This window comes from Rhinolophus hipposideros (genome assembly GCF_964194185.1).
Source record: "Rhinolophus hipposideros genome assembly, chromosome: 10".
Classification (NCBI taxonomy): domain Eukaryota; kingdom Metazoa; phylum Chordata; class Mammalia; order Chiroptera; family Rhinolophidae; genus Rhinolophus; species Rhinolophus hipposideros.
This window is the reverse complement of record NC_138056.1, coordinates 74,851,946-74,871,969: the sequence shown is the minus strand read 5'-3', so window position 1 is coordinate 74,871,969 and position 20,024 is coordinate 74,851,946. Positions and strand designations below refer to the sequence as shown.

General features: G+C 36.5%; 1 protein-coding gene across 1 annotated transcript in view; it reads left to right on the top strand.

The window, feature by feature from the left end:
* GUCY1A2 (guanylate cyclase 1 soluble subunit alpha 2) overlaps positions 1-20,024 on the top strand; it is a 284,653-nt gene that overhangs the window by 34,767 nt on the left and 229,862 nt on the right. The window contains exon 3 of the mRNA XM_081065007.1: positions 2,689-2,810. Within this exon, the coding sequence (XP_080921133.1) occupies positions 2,689-2,810 (122 nt within the window). The remainder of the gene's footprint in view (positions 1-2,688; positions 2,811-20,024) is intronic.

Sequence of the window (20,024 nt, the reverse complement as noted above, 5' to 3'; positions counted from 1 at the left end):
AATATCATTATGCTATTACCATGGGTAGGACTGCTGCCAACCTCATATTAGCCTGGGACATCATTTCCTATAGTCATCTAAAATTAAATTCTGTTACTCCAATTATCACTGTGGGCCCTATGTTTGTGTTATACAGCCAACCTTCTGTTCTCTTTTTCTTTTGACAATTGAATAGGAATTAAGCTCGAATAATTTCAATAGACTATTAGAAGTGAAATTAGGAGTGGGTGAATCCTGATTATTCTGGGAAACACACTTCAATAATATTACTTATGCTTCTATGGTCAGTTTTTGTGGCTGTAACTTGTGTTCTCTAAAACACAATCTAGCTTCTTTTTTTATATATTGAAGAAGAATAACTATCTTATTGAATAAAAACAAGAAGTTAGATGAAAGCTAATATCTCTGGATTGCTCCCTATGTTTGAGGCAACATACTGCTCACTTTACGCCGGTTATTTCATTTCATCCTAACCATCTATTTCATCTTAACCATCTAGTTCATAGAATCATTGTACAGATAAGTAAATTGAGGCTGTGAGAGAAAATATTTTGTTTAAGGTTACTCTGATGAAAATGGCAGAGTTTGGTTTAAACAAATACAAATGGCACTTTATTTGTTTAATGCCTGTGCTCCCAGTTCCATCTTTTATTGAGTGAATCCTGCATTCTAGAAACTGTAGTAAGCATTTTGCCTAACTGGTTTATTGGAGGCTAATCTCAGGGAGGTGTACAAACATAAAACCCTTTCATTTTTTCTCTCCAATCACTTCAGACATGGTGTCATGTGTTCCCTTTGATATTAGCTTGAGCAGATTGGTCTGTTTTCCAAGTTCTTTCAGGGAGTATAAAGTCCACTACAGACCAATAGAGATTTTCAATCTCTTAGCCAATCTCACTGTCATATCCCTCTTTGCTAGGGTCAGGCTTGTCCTGAAGAACTTGGAATGCAGTGTAGAAAGGATATGATGTGGTTTTTCACTCTTCAGTCCCAATGCACTCCTTTCTACGTCCCTTTCTCTTCTGAGGTGTTGTGTCAGGCAAGAATGAAATGGAAAAATGGCAGGAGGCTTTTTAAATTCATTGGTGGTTGTAATAGTCCTTTCCTGGCTGTAATGCCCTCAGTGAGGTGCATGTATGGACTCCGCTTTGCTTCAGATGCCCCATGCCCTGGAGCTGAGGACGGTCTTGCTAGGAGATTCCTGCCCTTGGCTGCAGTCTCTAGATTGGGAAAATCATGTGATGGGACAGCTCAGACTTGCCTCTCTGTAGTGGCATCTCCCTAATCCAGGGGAAACTCATTTTTTCTTTTTTTTTTTTGCCTTGTCAAATGGTGGAGCTGTAGGCTGCTCTCAACTAGGCTCTATTTCTTTTCCCTATTATAACCCTCTCTGGAACCTTCTGTCTCTATTCAGTCAGGCACAGAGGGATGATCCAGAATTTCCTCAGCGCATGTTCACTGAGGAATGAGACGCCCAAACTGCAAACTCTTATCGGGGTGGACCGCTTTCTCACTAACTGGGCTTCCACAGGGAATATACCTCTTCTCTCCTTTGCTCGTAGGGGAGGGGAAAAACACTCTCTTCCTAGCCCAATTACTAACTTCTGAGGATTTCCTTTTGAATTTTTTCTGTTCCTTTGCTTCTGTAATCTGGTGGTTGGGTGACGGTGGCAGTGGCCATTTAATCACTCAAGTTATGAAGGAGGCATGTGGGCTTCTTGTCTCCTCTTTTGGAATGTGGGAGCATTTAGCTCCTCTTGTTTTCAGCTTTAGTGTCTTAGCTCTAATTCAGAGGCAACTGGAAAAGTACCACTCAACATCTAATTACACAGGTATTTTGTACCTTAGTCCTCACAAAACTCTAGGAGACATCTCCATAAGAGAAGACTATCTGTTAGACTAACAGGTACTAGGTTACTTACCCAAATTCTCACAGGTAGAAAATGACAAAAGAAGTGAAGTGGAGTAAGAGGTACAAATTTTTGGTTATAAAATAAGTCACTGGGATGGAAGGTACAGTATAGGGAATATAGTTAATAATATCAAAACAACCTTGTACGATGACAGATGGTTACTTGACGTAGCATGGTGCTCACTTCATTAGGTGTATTAATGTTGAATAACTATGTTGTACACCCCAAACTAATATAAGATTCTATATTAATTATATGTTAATACAAACAGAAAATGGTAAACCATGATTCACATTCTGTCAGACTCCAATTTATTTGTTTACTTGTTATCTATGTACCATGCTGCTACCTTCTTGACTGTGATAGAGGTTAAGATGTATTTACTTTCAACATAGTTAGTGCCAACACACCAAATTAGTACTGCTAATTATTCTTTTTCAGGCAATTTCTTTATAGAAACAGATTACCAGCAGCTATGAAACACACACAGATAAGGAAACATTGGTTACATAAAGCTGATATATTTTCTGGTTTTCCTCATTTTTTTTTCTCCAAACATAGCTTTCTTATTAATGATTGTCTCCAGTTCCAGGTCCACACTGCTAACGCTGATGTTAATGGTGGGTTATGACAGAAATTATGTCTCTAAGTTTCGGTTATTTTAAAATGTGATTACGCTAAGAGCATAGACTACGTGTGCTTGTGCGTATGTATATGAGTGCATTCACAGATGCTTTAAAAATGTCTCCATATGCTAATTTTGTTTTCTTCTTAGTTATAGGGATGCAGAAAAGAATTTCCACAATATCTCTAACAGATGCTCCTATGCAGACCATTCCAACAAAGAGGAAATTGAAGACGTCTCAGGAATTCTTCAGTGTACTGCTAATATACTCGGTATATTAACTATATATTTATATGATTAAGAGAGAATGAATGAGGAAAAATAAAGGTGTAAATGTCTTATTTTCTACTAAAGAGAAGTTTGGAGGCTATGTCAAATTGAGACCTTGTCTTGAAGTGATTTAATTTCAACACTCCTAAGATGTTTAAGTGGAAGTTACGTGCATGATGTTTACCTGGCGATTGAAAAGCATTGCAGTAAAGACACATTCCAGGGAAACTTTTCTAAATAGTCACATATTAGTAGTATTAGCCTCCTATAATCCATATTTCTCTGACTCTGAACCTTGGCTGAAATTGGGGATCTTTCTGTCCTATCTAAGCCTATACTCTATTATTGCTATTATTATTACTCTATTATTTCTGGGAGGCCCTGTTTGGGGCTGAAGGGTGGATCATATGAGTATATACTTATAGTGAACTCAGAGGTGATCAAGTAGGTCATCTGCTGAGGTCTTTGTGCCCTGCGTGTAGTGGTATGTGTGTCCACCTTGAAGATACTAGTATTTATGACATGGGGGCTGTTTCTGGATGCTCTTCAAATGACTAAGGGGTGCTGTTGTAAACTGCACTGAATCAAGCAGCTAACACTTGTCCCATAATGAGCCATACTATCTTTCTACCTTACTATCTGATATTCCTGGTGTGTGAGAGCTATGCTGTATTATATGCAAAGTAGATACCAAAGCAGGAATATATTTTGCCCTAATGCCCTACAGAGGTGTTTTTTTTTTTTTTTTTTACTGAAAAATACCTCTTTAAATATTTTTATTTATTTTTATTTTTTTGGAATCCTCCTTTTTTTATGACTCAGATGGAAATCTAAAGAGTGGTGGAGAGTGGTGATGGGGAACAACAAATCTGAGTGACTGAATTCAGTACAGAACTCAGAATCACATCTTGGAATCAGATGATGGAAACTGGGGCAAGCTTGTTTGCCTGACTCTCTTTCCCTTTAGAGTAAATACTTTGCCTGCAGATATCTGAGTCCCTTCTACAGACTCCAGGTGACCTCAACCCATGAGTCTGCTGGATTTTTGAGACTTTTACACTCAAGCTGGGACTCCAGCTCTCCGTGACTGTACTTTTATCCTACGTAACTTTTGAAAACACAAAATTTTGTACTAAGAACATGGAACTTTTGTGAAGGGAGGCATGTAGATATAAGTGGTTTGTCCATAATAGCGTACAAGACAGTAATGAACCGTGAAAAGGAAGACCAAAGATTTACTTACCTCAATCTTGTACTACCCAAGTGAACCTTATTCTGGAGAAGATGAAGGGTGAGAATAAAGGGGGATGGAAATGGGCATTACCCAAGAGCTATTTACAGTTTTCTGATTTTGTATTTTCAAGGACTCTCTCATCAGTAACATCAATTTCTCTTGACACGTTGTGATTTTTAGGGGGTGGGTAGTTGAGATGATGTCCTACTTAGAGGGATGTATCAGAATTTGGGCAGAGGGATATTTAGTGTTTTGAAAAGTTGCTCTTACCCAATTTCTAAATGTTTCCCTGCCCTCATATCTCCTTTCCTTATGCTCCCCACCTTGCGAATCAATGAGTGCTAATGGCATCTGAGCCATGACTTGCACACAAGTGTGCACAATTCTCACAAAGAAACTCTAGGTCAGACAATTTAACATGGGAACCACCAGGTGACACAGTGTCCCAGCCCAGCTTAGTTGCCCTAAAGAATTTGCCATGAGCTACAGATGGATGACATAGTGAGTGGAAAGAGCAGCAGGGGTGTGCTACCTGATGACATTAGGGAATGAGGAGTTTTAAGGTAGGTGCTTATAATTTAGAAGGTGACTGTACAACAGTGTTTGGATTTCTATAAATATTACATTTTTCTAGAAAAGAGATAATTAGATCTGAGGTTTTTTTCCCCCCTCTAAGTAATAATGGGTTGTTCCCAACTTGCTAAAAAGCACAACCTTGTAAAATTTAAATTTCTGAAGAATAAAACTAAATGCCTGTCACCTGTTGACCAGATCCTGGCTTGGATCCAACATGTGATTACGTGCCTAAGAGGTAGCTCTTCTCTTTTGAGTAATGTCCTTCCATGACTCTTGAAATATAGACTCTCTGTGGACAAAGATAACAGCTTTACTGGTCATATTCAATGAAAGCTTTGTTTTTAATATGTCACTGAACTATGATTCATCTTGGCTTGCTTAGGTTTCATCTTTTTTTAAAAAAATATTTTTTAAATTCTCCTGTACGATCATTTATGAGAATTCAAGAATTGATTAACTCACTAGACAGGAAAACACCATACAGAAAAGGAAGCCTTTTCCTGAGTGTGGGGGTTTGGCATGGAGAAATAGTTTCATCCAGGTTAAGAGAAGTTTTCATGCCTGGGAACCTTCTCTGTAGAAGGCAGAGGGCAATTTTCCAACTCTATGCTTTATATTAATCACCTGTGGGGAGTGTGGTTAGAACGTTGGTGGGTTGGGATTGGGGAATACGTATTTTTCTCATTTTCCTAACCAATTATTAACCAATTCCTAACCAAAGGTTGTGGTAGAGACTAGACATGTGTTTGTTCACTCACTTGTATGTTATTGATACTTCACTTATTACAAAAAATATTTAAAGTCATAAGTTAGAAAATATGATCAAAGTAACAAATTTTATTTACTCCTTTCAAAATGACTATCTCTATTGATTCAGTGAAAACTGTAGATAGTTTGATTATTTCCTGGCTCTTCAGGTTGAAGTTTGAGTTAGCAATTGGTATGAATAAAAAGAGGAACCTGGGGAGAGAGAGAGAAGAGAGAGAGAGAGAGAGAGAGAGAGAGAGAGAGAGAGAGAGAGAGAGAGAGAGAGACAGAGAGACAGAGAGACAGAGAGACAGAGAGAGAGAGAGCTTGTTGCAGAAAAACAGTGACGCCTCTGTTGTGCATTTGTTCTGTCCAAGCTTCCCTAGGACTTCCTGGAAACGCATGCACATTAGAGTGGCTCATGCCCCACTACTCATGGGAAAGATTTCCAGACAGCTAACGTTTTTGCCATTTATTTCTCTTTTGTTGGCTTAGAAACCGGTCGTTGCTATTTCTGTCTCATCACTTACAAATTAGCGATATTAAGTACAGACTGCTCCTTGTCATTTATTAGCCTCATTTCGGCGCTCTGGTGGGACAGTACCATGTGGTGATGCAGTATAGTGCTCTAAAGAGGCTCTTCAACTCTGGACCGAGGCCGTGCAAAGAAAGAGTTGTGAACCATGCCCTCCCTGCTGGAGACTTTTAGTGTTAAATTTATGGCTTTATTTGGTATGCATGTCTTTTGCATACCAAAATGATCTTCTAATTTTAGTTGTCTGAAAAATGTAAACCTTTTTCAGTGATAATCTACAAAGCCCATTTTTAGCTCCAATTAAGTTGTAAAAATGCATTTATATGCGTGTGAGCTATGGCATTGAGTATTTTCTTTGGACTTTTAACAGTTGAGTGGTACAATGAAGCATGAAAGGGTTTATACCATGTTTGTTGCTGACGTGTTGCCATCTGGTCCTGTGGCATGGATTTAGGTGATACCGGGGGCACAGAGACAGAGAATGAGTAGGGAGAGTTAAGGGAGAAGGATGGTAAAATGCACAGCTCCCTTTGCCATAACACAGTTTAAAACAAACAAGGGGTATGACTACTTCAGGTTTAATACTATTAAATAGTATTTAATGCTATTAAAGGGGTTGTGGATGTTTCAGTGTAGAGCATCAAGAGCTATAAGATAGAGCAGACAATATAGGAAAAAGTCATCCCACAGTAGGACAGAAATCAAATAGAAATGAGCACTCTAGGTAATTCATTTACTGAATAATTATGGCAAACTAAGGTTTGCTGTTTTAACAGGCATTGGTTATTTACTAAGTATTAACAAAGTATGGTTTTATACTGCTTTTGTTAAGTGCATTTTGTCTCATAAGAATCAGAAAGGACGTGAAAGAATATTCATTAAAGTTTTTTTTCTGTTTTAAAGGTCTTCTGTTAGATGAGGCTTTATTGTTTCCAAAAGCTTAGCACACTTAAAGTCAGAATGAGAGGAATGTTGTCACGGGATTGTTTGTTCGGAAGATGCTAGGAAGGCGGAGGAAGGAGATGACCTTTGGGTCTTATACCTCACAATGTTTTCCTAGTATCAGGGACCCTGAAACACTGTGAAACCCGAGTTCTCCATAAAGTGCCACAGATTCCAGAATCATTAGCTGGTATGGAATTTTTGTTGTTTGTTTGTTTGTTTTTAAAAATTTTAAAAATTTTATTGGGGAAGGGGGACAGGACTTTATTGGGGAACAGTGTGTACTTCCAGGACTTTTTTCCAAGTCAAGTTGTTGTCCTTTCAGTCTTACTAGTGGAGGGCGCAGCTCAGCTCCAGGTCCAGTTGCCGTTGCTAGTTGCAGGGGGCGCAGCCCACCATATCCCTTGCGAGGAATCAAACTGGCAACCTTGTGGTTGAGAGGACACGCTCCAACCAACTGAGCCATTCGGGAGCTCAGCAGCAGCTCAGCTCAAGGTGCCGTGTTCAGTCTTAGTTGCAGGGGGCAGAGCCCACCATCCCTTGCGGGACTCGAGGAATTGAACTGGCAACCTTGTGGTTGAGAGCCCACTGGCCCATGTGGGAATTGAACTGGCAGTCTTCAGAGTCAGGAGCATGGAGCTCTAACCGCCTGAGCCACCGGGCCGGCCTCTGTTGTTTGTTTTTTACAAGTAATAATTTGTTGCTTACATATTGACTTGCATGTACTTTTTGGTTGTATTGTGATTTGGAATGTGCATTAAGCAGCCTTTTTATTGGCCATAAAACTGAAGAATTAGTCAGCCTTACTTACTAGGACTAAGGTTACCTTGGGGGTTTTTTCAGAATAACTTTTAATCATATAATTGTTTAGTGAATTGGAGTATGTTTAACATATTTAGCAACTTGGAAAACTAGTTGTTGCAATAACTATTTACCACTTTTACACACGAATTAAGCAATAAATAAACTCTGCCAATATAGTTTTTGTCACTGCAACTTGTTAACTGATCCGTTTTCTCTTTCATTAAAAGTAAATAGTGTCAGTATTTCAATGAGATGAATAGGAGTTAAGATATTTGGAGTTAACTGATTTAATAATGGTTTTGTAACATAATGCTTTAGAGCAAAACTGAGCCAGACTACTTGGGTTGAAAACAGCTCCTCTACTTACTAGCTATGTGAACTGGAATGACTTACTTAATCTGTCATATTTCTCATCCTTCATATTTCTCATTTGTAATATGGGGATAATAAAATTACATACCTCCAAAAGTTGTTCAGAAGATTAAATAAATTTATATACGGTACTCAGGACAGCCTGATACATAACAAATGTTACATAAGTATTTGCTCTTATTGAATATTCGCAAAATATTTTCATTAGACCTGAGAGGTCAAAACTGCTCACTTTTTCAGGTGAGGAAACTAATACTGAGAGCCATTAAATTAAGTTCCTTTGTCAATGATTATACGCCATAAAAGCAGGATTTAAACCCACATCAGTCTGATTCCAAATCCCGTGTTCTTTCCACTGATTCATGCTGCCTTCCAGAGTTGTTCGTTGGACTGAGATTGACATTACATCACCCCTCTAATGCTAATTGCACCAGTGTTCCTAGTTCTCTGAATTATGAGGATTGTCATGATATTGCAGTTTACTCAGTTTATTACTATTTCAAAATGTACTTGGGCTATTTGCTTGTATGTGATCAGTAGTATCAAAAATGTTTAAGGCTATTTTCTCATTTAGTATTGAGGAGAGCACAGTTTCATTATAATTAAGATCATTTTCAGTTTAGAACCAGGATGTTTTTCTTTAGATTTCAGGTGTTGACAATGCAAATTAGGGGTGATGGTGTTTGCCGTCATGACACAAACATGGTTTCTTACTTGTGTGTAGTACATACTATACCAGTTCTGTTGGCTGCAAGATTTCAAACCTATCTTGGTATGTAGGAGGCCTAATTTAATACATGGATGTTAGACATTATGCGTCTGGCACAAAGCTTGCAAAAAGCTGTATTTCTGATGCCACTGATTTTTTTTCAATGAATAAGTTTAGGAATATTGTTGCAGTATCTCATTTAACAATTCCTCAAAGAGACCTCTGTGTAAATTGGAGAGAACTTCTGCGTTTTGCTCTCTGCCTGCATACTTTTCCCAAAATGATTAGGTGTAATAGGTAAGCTTGAAAAGGAATAAGACCACTGAGTATGAACACCGCCTCCAGTATGTACACAGCAAACACTTTAATAAAAACTGATGCTTAAATTATGCAGATCAGTTTTAGAAGATACGAGATATACTGAGCAGAAATATGGTACTTTCTTTTCTCCCATAGATACTCGTTTTCTCTTAGAACCATTCCCCCCCCCCCCTCCGAAATCTATTATAGGCCTTTTCTCATTATTCCTGTTAAATTTCTCCACATTGCTTTAGCCTCTCTCCTTACTGGAAAAACATGACAGTCATTTTTGTTCCTTTTTTTGTTTTGTTTTTTTCGTCTTCTTAGTTTACCTCTCATGCATTGTTTCCCCATCACTAGCAACTCTCTGTCCAGCACCTCTTCTCTGAGTGGGAGGGCAACTTCTCACATTCCATTCATCAGACTGTCTATTGTCCTCTTTTTCTGAATTTTTCATGTAGATAGAGTTTCACTTTTATTTTCCCTTTAAGTATTTTTAAGGTAAACTTTTAATTTTAATATAGTTTTAGATTTGTAGAAAAGTTCTCATATATTTCACAGAAAGTTCTCATATATACAGAAAGTTCTCATATATTTCACACTCATTTCCTCTATTAATGACATCTTTACATTAACGTGGTACTTTTGGTTCCAATTAATGAACCAAAAGCGATACATTATTATTCAGCAAATTCCATGCTTTATTCAGATATCCTTAATTTCTCCCCGTTCTTTTTCTGTTCCAGGATCCCACTCAACATACCACATTAGATTTAGTTGTCATGTCTCCATTAGACTCCTCTTGACTGAGAGAGTTTCTCATGGTTTTCTTGTTTTTGATAATCTTGACAGTTCTGAAGAGTACTGGTCAGCTCTTTCAGTTGTCTCCTCTGTACTTTGACATATGACCATCATCGTGTGTGTGTGGGAGGTGGGGGGTGCGTGCGTATCTGTGTACACACAGTGCCTGGTTGGGTGTTTGAGTATTTCTTTACTTTCTAGTACTGTAAGATGCTCCAGACTCATTTTGCATGTTTTCCGCCCCAGGCCTACTCTCAGTCATTTCTCCAAAGGGTCCTGGTTTCTTTTGCTAGAGTATGGTGTTAGAAACCAGTATCTTGTTACTATGATGTTGTTACTTCTAGGCTCTCTCAGCTGACAGAGCAAGGAAATATGTATATGTGTACTAACATGTGTCTATATGCCTATCTGTAAATATTTTTCTGTGTCCATCTTGTATCTATATTATACTAAATGTGAGTTTGTACTGATGTGTCCAACTCTAATACATTACCATATGGCTGGATATTCTAATTTTTTCCCCATGCTTGTGTATAACCTCTTACTCCAGCAGCGAGAAACTTGGCTCCCTTTAGCCATCCATCTACGTAATTATTCAATTCCAATGTAATGTATAGTTATTTCAGAATTGTTAACACAGACTCCCATGGGAAACAATTTTCTCAACTAGAGTACAGTGTTTATGTGCAGTTTTGGAGTATGGAGTTAATGTATAGCGTTTGGCAGCCTCATTTCCAAGGTTATGTAGATCAGCATCTTTCTAGTCTACCACCTTCAATGAGGTTTTTTTCATACATTTGTAATACATATATATTTATATATATTTTAAATGTGCATACATTATGGTTTACTGTTTGTGTTGTACAATTCTATGGGTATTGATAAATGCAGTGTCATGTATCTACCATCATGCTTCATGTGTGATACTTTTACCACCGTAAAAAAGTCCCCTGTGCTTCTCTTATGCAGCACCACCCCTCTCCCCACATCAAATCCCAGGAAAGTTCTGATCTAAAGTTCTAAAGAAACTCTATAGTTTCTCCATTTCCAGAATGTCATATAAATGGAATCACACAGTATGTAGCATTTTCACAGTGGCTTCCTTTGCTTAGCAGTGTTCATTTAAGGTTAATAGATGTTTTTGTGTGGCTTGAGAGCTCATTCCTCTTTTTCTCTGAATAGTATTTCGTCATATGCGTGTACCACAGTTTACTTATGCAGTCACCTGTTGAAGGACATCTTGGTTGCTTCTGTTTTTGGCAATTATGAACAAATCTGCTAAAAAATTCACTTGCATAAGGTGTTAAGCCAGTGAAGTAAATACCTAAGAGAGAAATTATGGGACTTTGTTTAGCTTTGAAAGAAACTACCAAAGTGTCTTCCAGAGTGCCAGACTCTTTATCCTCTCCAAAAATTGTTATTAACAGTTTTTGGATTTTAATCATTCTAATAGATATTTTAATAAACAAAAATAGCACCTACTATCTCCTTACAGTTTCAACACATGCAAACTGTAAGAATTTCGTTCTCCTGTTAGTCATTCTGAGTACTTTCCCAAGATTTTATGACTTAATTTAGGTGCTTAAAAAATTCTTCGCCAGATTTTTAGCATAAATGATCCATGGTACTGGTAAGTAGAATCTTTTTCTTTGATCTGCTAAAAAATAAGTTCCCGGAATGGAGTTAGCCAGCATTATACAGTGGAAATGAACGCTTTTAGGAATTTGGATGTAATTTCTAAATGATATGACTTGTAATCCTATTTGTTGAAGATGTTTAAAGTATAAGATGCCACAAGCAGTCTTTGTTAATATCCTTATGCTCAGTTCGTCCCCAGCTTGCTGTAGTTTAATTCCTTTCGACACTATCAATGGTCAGTGAGTTAACTCACTTAACTAAAACTTATTACTCAGTTCATTGTCATAAGCAGGTTTCTCAAGCCTCTTAAAAAAAATCTTCTATTGCTCTTTTCTCAGGAGATAGTATCACTTCCATTTAATATCTGCAAAATTCCTAATGGGGAAAAATTATGTCTGACTTAGAACAGAAGAAATGGAAGCACAGATAGGTCAAGCTGTTTATATAGGGTCATACCATTAGGTTGTGGGGAAAGCAGGAGGACTGAGGCTTTGATGTAAGAGTATACTGCATTAATTATTGGTCCTTCAACTGCTTCTCTTACAAAGGAGTATCATTATTTTTGTTTTTTTCCTCTGAGTTAGAAATAAGTTTATTCTTTCCTTACTATGTGAGAGAAATGATTGTGGGCCCACATCGTTTCATATGTCAAACTCATAGCTCATTTTTGTTGCCATCTCATGGAGTAAACTCATAGTGATTTGGCACATTTGCTTTTTTAATTTAAATGCTAATTTTTGTCTGTACTTTGTTTGAGTCTTTAGCTCAAAGGATCATACCACTTCCCTACTTCCTCTTACTTTTTCCCTCTTATTTGATAACTGTTACTCATTAAATCATTTCTTACATGTGGGTCTAATTTTTTTTTGGTCCATTTTGTTATGTCTCTGTTTTCGTGTTTTTTGCTGTATAACTCTAATTTTGACTCAACAGTACATTTTAATAATGTGCTGTTTATGTAGTCTGAAAAATTAATAAAAATTTTCAGTAAGATTTGAGTTAAATTAAAAAAAATCCTATGTTCTACACCAGATGAGTTGTCATTCTTACTAGCCTTGAGTTCAGATCTTCAATTTTAAGTGTTTTTGATATTTCTATCACAGTTTATCTAAATTAATTTGATGAGTAGAATTCTATGAGTCACAGTAAAAATATTATTCAAAGTAAGGCTTTTTATATGTGGTACATTCCTTTTATTATCTCACTGTCAGCCTATTTTGCAAAACAAAAATATTAATATCTTTTGATTAGTTTTCATGAGCCCCATGTGAAAGAGTCCCATATGTTTTATTTTCTATGTAGTGAGCTATGGACAATTACGTATTGTTGATAACTTTTATAGATATTTGGAGTTCTCTTTTTATATTTCTGTTATCTTTAATAGTAGATAGTTAAAATGAAATGAGATCCATTTCAAATGTTGTATGACTGAGTAAACAAACTTCCAATTCCTGGCTTATCATGCTATTTTTCCCCCCACCATGTCTGGTTTTAACTTTCAGATGAGAATTGGTAATTTTCCTGTGTGAAGAAAGAAGATGTAGACTTGGAAATACTAGTCAGAATTTTCCCCTGTGATATAAATGAATTTTATTTTAACCTTTATGGGCAACTCGTACAATATTGTCCACCACTGTCATTGTCCAGACGTGGGGTGGGGTAGATTGTGGGTAATAAAGAATGGTGGTGATATGAAGGATTGAACTTCACTTCTCGTGTAGACAAGGGGAGTCAGAAACACCAGTTGTGGAGCACCACAGAAGTGGTGGTATGGGGGAGAATTTCATACGAAGTTAGGGGAGTGTTGGTGACAGATATGAAAAGAAACGATTGAGGCGCATAGAAGAGTCATTTGAGGAAAAAACAAAACAGATACGATTTTCATAAGAAAGGATGCTAAAGTACTTCCTGACTCATACATACTGGTCAGGACTGACCCTTGTCCAGAGCTAGGCAAGCACAAAAAAAGAAGAAAAGCCAACTCTGAAAATATCAATTTTTATTTTAACATCGATGAATTTATGCTTTTGCCCTCCTAGAGAGGTATATTTTGCATTATTGATTTAAATCTTAATCCCAGAAATAATTATGTCTCCTCTAGACTCTAGAACAGTGGATTCCACTAGTGATTGTGTAGTCGGATAATCTGGAGATATTAAAAAAAAAAAAAAAAGGAGGCCTGTAGACACTATACCCAGATATTCTGATTTATCATATCTAGGATGGGAAGTTTGACTTTGTATTTTTAAAAATAAGCTCTCCAGTAATTGATGCGCAACCATGACTTGACACCTTAATTTTAAGGCTGTCCCTGCTCTTGGGCAAGGATGCTTAAGAAGCTCTAGTTTAATTCTAAGGGGATTTGGTACCAAATTACACTTCACTGCTACCTAAGGTTCTAGAATCAGGGTTTCTGTTTCTGTTTTATTTCTGAGAGTGGGTTGCTGCCTAGTACACCACTCAGTTCTTTTCCCTTATTCCATTTCTTTTCAGGACTTTTAGTTCTGCTTCTGAACCCTAAATAGGAACTGGGCCCTGCTTCCATTCACTGTCCTTTTGTCTTCTGACTCAGGCCTAATGCCTCCTGCTAGATGCTCTGTTCTATTCATGTTTTTTTTTTTTTTTCCCCCTCTCTTTATGTCTTTACCAAATCTCCTCGATGCTGAGGACTGCTGACTTAGACGGCCACCATCTATACCATACATTTATGATATGTTTTTTTTTTTTTTCTGATTTCTTCCTGTCTCTGTCTAAGAGGGCATATCTAGTTTCGGGTTGGTCCCTTCTTTTCTTTGTCTTTTGTCATTAACTTGACACAGACATGTAGTTGATTGTTTTTCAACCACTGTCAGAAATAGTGGGTCATAGGTAGTTTAGTACAATGCTGGCTTTAGTAGCATTTTTCTCTCCACTACTACTAGAACCAGAAATCCTATTAATCACCAGAGGACAAATGTAGCCTGGGGTGGGGGGGAATAAAGTAGGCAACAGAGTGAGTTTGTAGCTGCTGTGGGAAAGGGAAGTTTATACTTGTCTGTGAGTTTTCATAAAGCAGAGTCATTGTAGGGTCTTCACAAAGGAGAGGTGAAGAGGGATTTCAGCCAGAGAACAGGCAAAAACAGTGACAGATGATCCTGATTCTCCTAAGTTACTCCACTGAGTGATTAGTGCCCGGAAAAATTTTGACTGAAAGTACCCCAGATTGCCATCATTTTTCTATATTTCTTTCTATTTCTCCTGATTCCGTGTACTTGCTAGAGTAGTATGACGCCTCTTTCATCTCTTCATTCACTTCTAGTAAGTATTTCAGACTGTTTTTCATTTACCTCTTTTTTGGTTTTTTCATACCCTTTTTTATTATTCTGATTCTCAATCCTATATAATAATAAAAAGGAACAATGCAGATCTGCCAAGCAGCTAAACATTCACTTCTCTTAATTTGTCATTACTTTTTGCTTTCCTGCCATATTTAAGCTTAGTTTTGTAGATGGCAAATTTGGTAATCAAGAGACTCTAACTAGTTGCAAATCTATCAAACTTCTTCAGTTTACAGGTTCTAAATCATCACTAAGGTTTTAGCTAGGCTAAATTTTATTGGTGTATTAACTACAGGAAAGGTTTGTTAATCCAGAGATGTGTATATATAATAATATAGAGAATGTTTGCCTTATGAAAGAAACACTGTTCAAGAACTTTGTTCCATCAATATCAATATTTATTATCTACTTTTTCAGCTACTATTGTAGGGATCAGCAGGGAGGAAGACAGACAGAAAATGGGTGGCAGACACAAAAAACCCACAAATAACAAAAAATGATAACTTCCCCGACAAATCTAGTATCCATCTGACATCATACATAGTTATTACAGTATCATTAACTATATTCCTTATGCTATACCCTACTTTCCCATGATTATTTTATAACTACCAATTTGTACTTCTTAATCCCTTCCCCTTTTCATTCATTCCCCAAACCCCATCCCATCTGGTAACCTTGACAAATAAACCTCTACTTGACAAATGAAACAATTATTCAAAAAAAAAGGTAACTTCCTAGTGGTATGTATTATGAAGAAATGTGATATAATGGAATGTAATAGACAGTGGCAAGAGCTTAAATAATTAATATGTTAATGATAATCATTTTTTAATTCATTTAAGCAATCCCAATAGGATTTCTACAGGATTATAGTGCTTATGTTGTTTCAATGGTATTTCTAGATTCACAACTCCAAGAATGAGCTTTTCAAAAACACATCATTTACCCTAATATGGAGGAAGTTGATTAAAGTTCTGGTTTCCCCACTGATGTCTTAGTAGCAATTGCCTCAAGAAGGAAGCAGTAATGCTGTCATAGTATTTTGGGCTGGACAAGGTCCTATTGTGACTCTCTATGGACCAGGCCTGAGCTGGTTCTAGAGATTTGCCAGGAAGGCAGACATAATCTCTGCTCCCCGGGCACTGTCTTGAACCTCATGGAAGGTCACATCACCTGAGGAATAGAACTTCTGTACCTAGTGGACAGAATGGAAGGCTGCCTGTGTGTGGCCAATGGAAGACAGCCATCCCAAGAGAAGTGGGTACATCACTCCCAAATAGATTGAGAAATTTGGGATTCAAAACTCTTTTATGTGGTGAGAGGGAGTACCCTGTCATTAAAAGAAGTCCACATATCAAATGCATCCTTAAGCCTTCTCTTATTCTCTTTCTCTATATTCAATATAAACTCATATATATACATACCTATGTACGTAAATACACCTATAGACACACGAGTATATACTCATATACGTATACATATACATGTATATAAATCACACAGTGCTTTACTATTATAAAAAATTTTCACATATATTATTTTGTACCTTGTTAAATTCTATAGTTAACCATTATTATTCCACTTTACAGATGAAATAATTAAGGCCCCTGTTGCAAGTGAGTTACTCAAGATCACTAAGCTAAAAAATGATTGAGGTTGGATTTGAATTTAGCTTTTTCAACTACAGAAAAGAAAAGCTGTGCTTGTTACTATGTCAAAATTTTCTGTTTCTGAATAAATGGTAATTGTAACACGTTTCATTTACACTTGATTTTAGGCAAAGGCCAAGAAGCGATACACGCATCTTCCATTTAAAAGAACCATTCCTATTTCTTACTTTGGCCAACTCCTTGAATTTGAAGATATTTTATCAATAACTTTTGCCAATGATGACTCTCGTATAGAAGTATTTTCCTATTACCATACAAAAAAAAGATGCAGAGACGAAGTATTTTGAACTGATAAAAATTGAAAGAATCCAGCTTATACTTTTATTATAGCACATTTCATCATGTGCTTCCGAATTGTTTACATGTCTTTTTCTTTAACCTGACTGTGGGTACCTGGTGATTAGGTGCCATGTTTAACCCTTTGTAACGACACCAAGAGGGCAGAGAGCCTAGAAGGGTAGGTACCCTAGAAATACTGTTTGAAAAACAAAGACTAAGGAACTATTCTAGAGGAAGGAAAGCTAAAGACACAAGACAGACAAATACAGTGGATGATCCTGTCTTAAATCCTGGACTAGGAAAAAAAAGCAGCTATAGAGAATATTATTGGGATAAAAAGTAAAATTTGAATATGGATTAAATAATGGTACCGATATGAAATTTCCTCATCTTTATCATTGTACTGTGGTTATTTAAGGGAGCATCGTTGTTCTTAGCACGTGTACGCTGAAGTATTGAGGGGTAAAGGGCATATCTACTACTTACTCTCAAATGGTGAGGGAGAGAGAGGGAGAGAGAGGAAGAGAAAGAATGAAGCAAATGAGGTATATTTTAAACACATTGGTGATTCTTGTTAAAAGAATATGGGAGTTTTTGGTGCTATTACTGCAAATTTCCTCTAAGTTAAATTATATCAAAAGAAAACATTTCTAAAAATTGTTGAGTAAAATTATACTAAAATAGATCATAAGTCCACAGGGAATTTTTATTTCTACTTGGGTATAGCCCCAATTAAAAAAATTCAAAACTCAACTAATTTAACAAGCATAAATGAGTTTAAGAGTTTGTAGTCTATTTTTATACATAAGCGATTTTGCTTTTCCTATTTTGCTTTTTCTAATAGGGTGCATGAAGGCACCAAATTTTATATAATCAGTGTCCAGATTGGAACTCATCTTTGGAGTTTATTTTCCTCAAGTTTTGTGGTCTTACTTATAACCTGATTTAATGATATGGACCTTGAAGATGAAATTAGGTTTTGTCTGAATATAGTCCCACTTCGTTTAATATTCTAGGGCAATTCATATCAGAATAGGTGATTAGTTCCTCCATTTTATGTATTCTTTTGCACGTAGAAAAATATTGTTCAAGAATGAGAACAGACATTTCAGTACAATAAAAATAATAAAACTGCTGTCTACTTCTATTGCTTTAATTACCGGTTTTCTTAATACTATAGTGAGTGACATCTGCACTAGGACATATTCCTTTCTTCTTGTAATCCTTTTACTTTTAGGATATCTTTGGTCTTCACAAATACTTTCTGGTGAATTCAAGAGCCTCATTAATCATTGACATAATCTGTTCTGTAGACTCTGATTTTTTTCATTGCTTCCCTGACATTTTAAATACCCAGGATAACTTATTTTTTACAGTCTGTCGTCAATCATTAGATAACATTACAGTATGCTATAAAAGTGTTTCTATATTTAGTAGCAGTGCTTTCTGCTTCTTTATATAGCAGTGGGTACAATTAGTAAAATAGAATCTTCACCTGATGCAGGAACTCACACTAAGTGGCTGTTTAGTTTTTAAATTGAGCTAATAGGAATTTAAAGTGAATTGTTTAGAAGATGATGGAAAACCCTGTGACTTTAACTATATATGGTTAATATTATTACCCTGCCCAGATATTTAAAATCATAATAGGTTCAAGCATCTATCACATCTATTCATTTCCCCTCTTGTTGGAATAGACAAACGAAGTATCATTTTAAAAAATGGTGTTTGTTTTAGATACATTATTAAATTATTTAAAACCTTAATTGTATAGAAATAATGGGGTTTAAGTAAAGTATTCTCAAATTTCAAACTTGTTTAGGACCATAAGCAAACACATGAGGCAGATAAATGTCATTTGAGTTCCTTTGTCTAAGTTCTCCTTAATTTCCCTTTTCTCATTTTCTCAATCCCTGTATATACACTTTTACAGTCATGGATCTCACAATTCTGATCTTTTGGGGACAAAATCTTTAAGTGATGACATGCATCTCATTGCTAATGGTAGGCAAAAATCCAAGTAACCTTGGTATTCTCAAATCAGTGTCCCTGCTTTCACAATGTATATATTAATCTTAGGCAAATAGGAGGGACTTCTGAGGTAAAATAATCTGGGTGTAATCACATTGACTGCACTTGTCTTCATTCTTACTGATGTTAAATCCTTGAATAGTTCTGATTAGTGAAACAGGGATGTGAATAGTAAGCTTTATTGGAGTATAGGATCTGGAGACAGCAGAATTGAAGATTATTGGATCATTGTTTGAAAAGAAGGTTGCCCACATTATGTGATTTGCACTTAGCACAAGGTTACCATAGTCACAGGCTAAAAAAAACCCTCAAAAATCTATTTGCTTTCTAGGGCACGAGGCCAACCATTTGACTGTTAGTGGGATAGAAAAAAACAAACTATGTTGACCTTTGACATCCTTTTGGAAGCTAGAAAGGAAATAGCAGTGACGTTCTGGCAAGGCTTGGGAATGGCTGAGAAGAGAAAAGCCTGCATGTATTTTTTTTTAACTTTTAATTATGACACTTTTCTGCAGCGTAGTAAAGAAGCATTTTGAAAAGATGTGGCATCTTTCATTGTGTGTGAATTCAAGACCTTACAGCTCTGTAATATCTTTTTCTTGTCAAGTACTGGATTTGGTTGACCTTTTGGATAATGCGTTTTTGTTTGCTTTCAAATATTAAGAAAGATCTCTCATATAACCCTTTGTTTTCTTTAGGAGTTAAAGTGTTGCAGGGAAGTGATAAAAGCTTATGGGAAAAAGAAGTGCTTCAAATTCAGACAGTTTTGTTTTACATCTCTTTTGGATTAAGTGGCCGCTAGCTTACCTATTCAAATATCTATAAGAATAAAGTAAGCTTTTGGTGCGATTTCTTTTCTCCTGCTTCTGTTTTTTTTTTTTTCCCCCTCCTTCTCCTCTCTGAGGAGTGGAATGTCCTCCTCTTTGTCCCTTCTGCTTAAGCCTGCCCAGTGGGGGCTGCTGTGTTTTGGAGATTCCAGGGGAGGGAGTCTGAGCCATAGCAGAGGTGGAAATGAGCAACATTTGCTCACAATGCATCCGAGAGGACAGCCTGATTTGAGAAATGATTCTTGTTGGAGCAGTTAAAAAAATTCTTTTTAATCTTTCATTTACAGCTGACATAAAATATTATATTAGTTTTAGGTGTACAACATAGTGATTAGACATTTATATAATTTATGGAATTATGTACAGTTGTACCATTTTAAGAGATGAGAACAGGGACTGATTCTTATGTCTATAGGATCTGACAGTACATC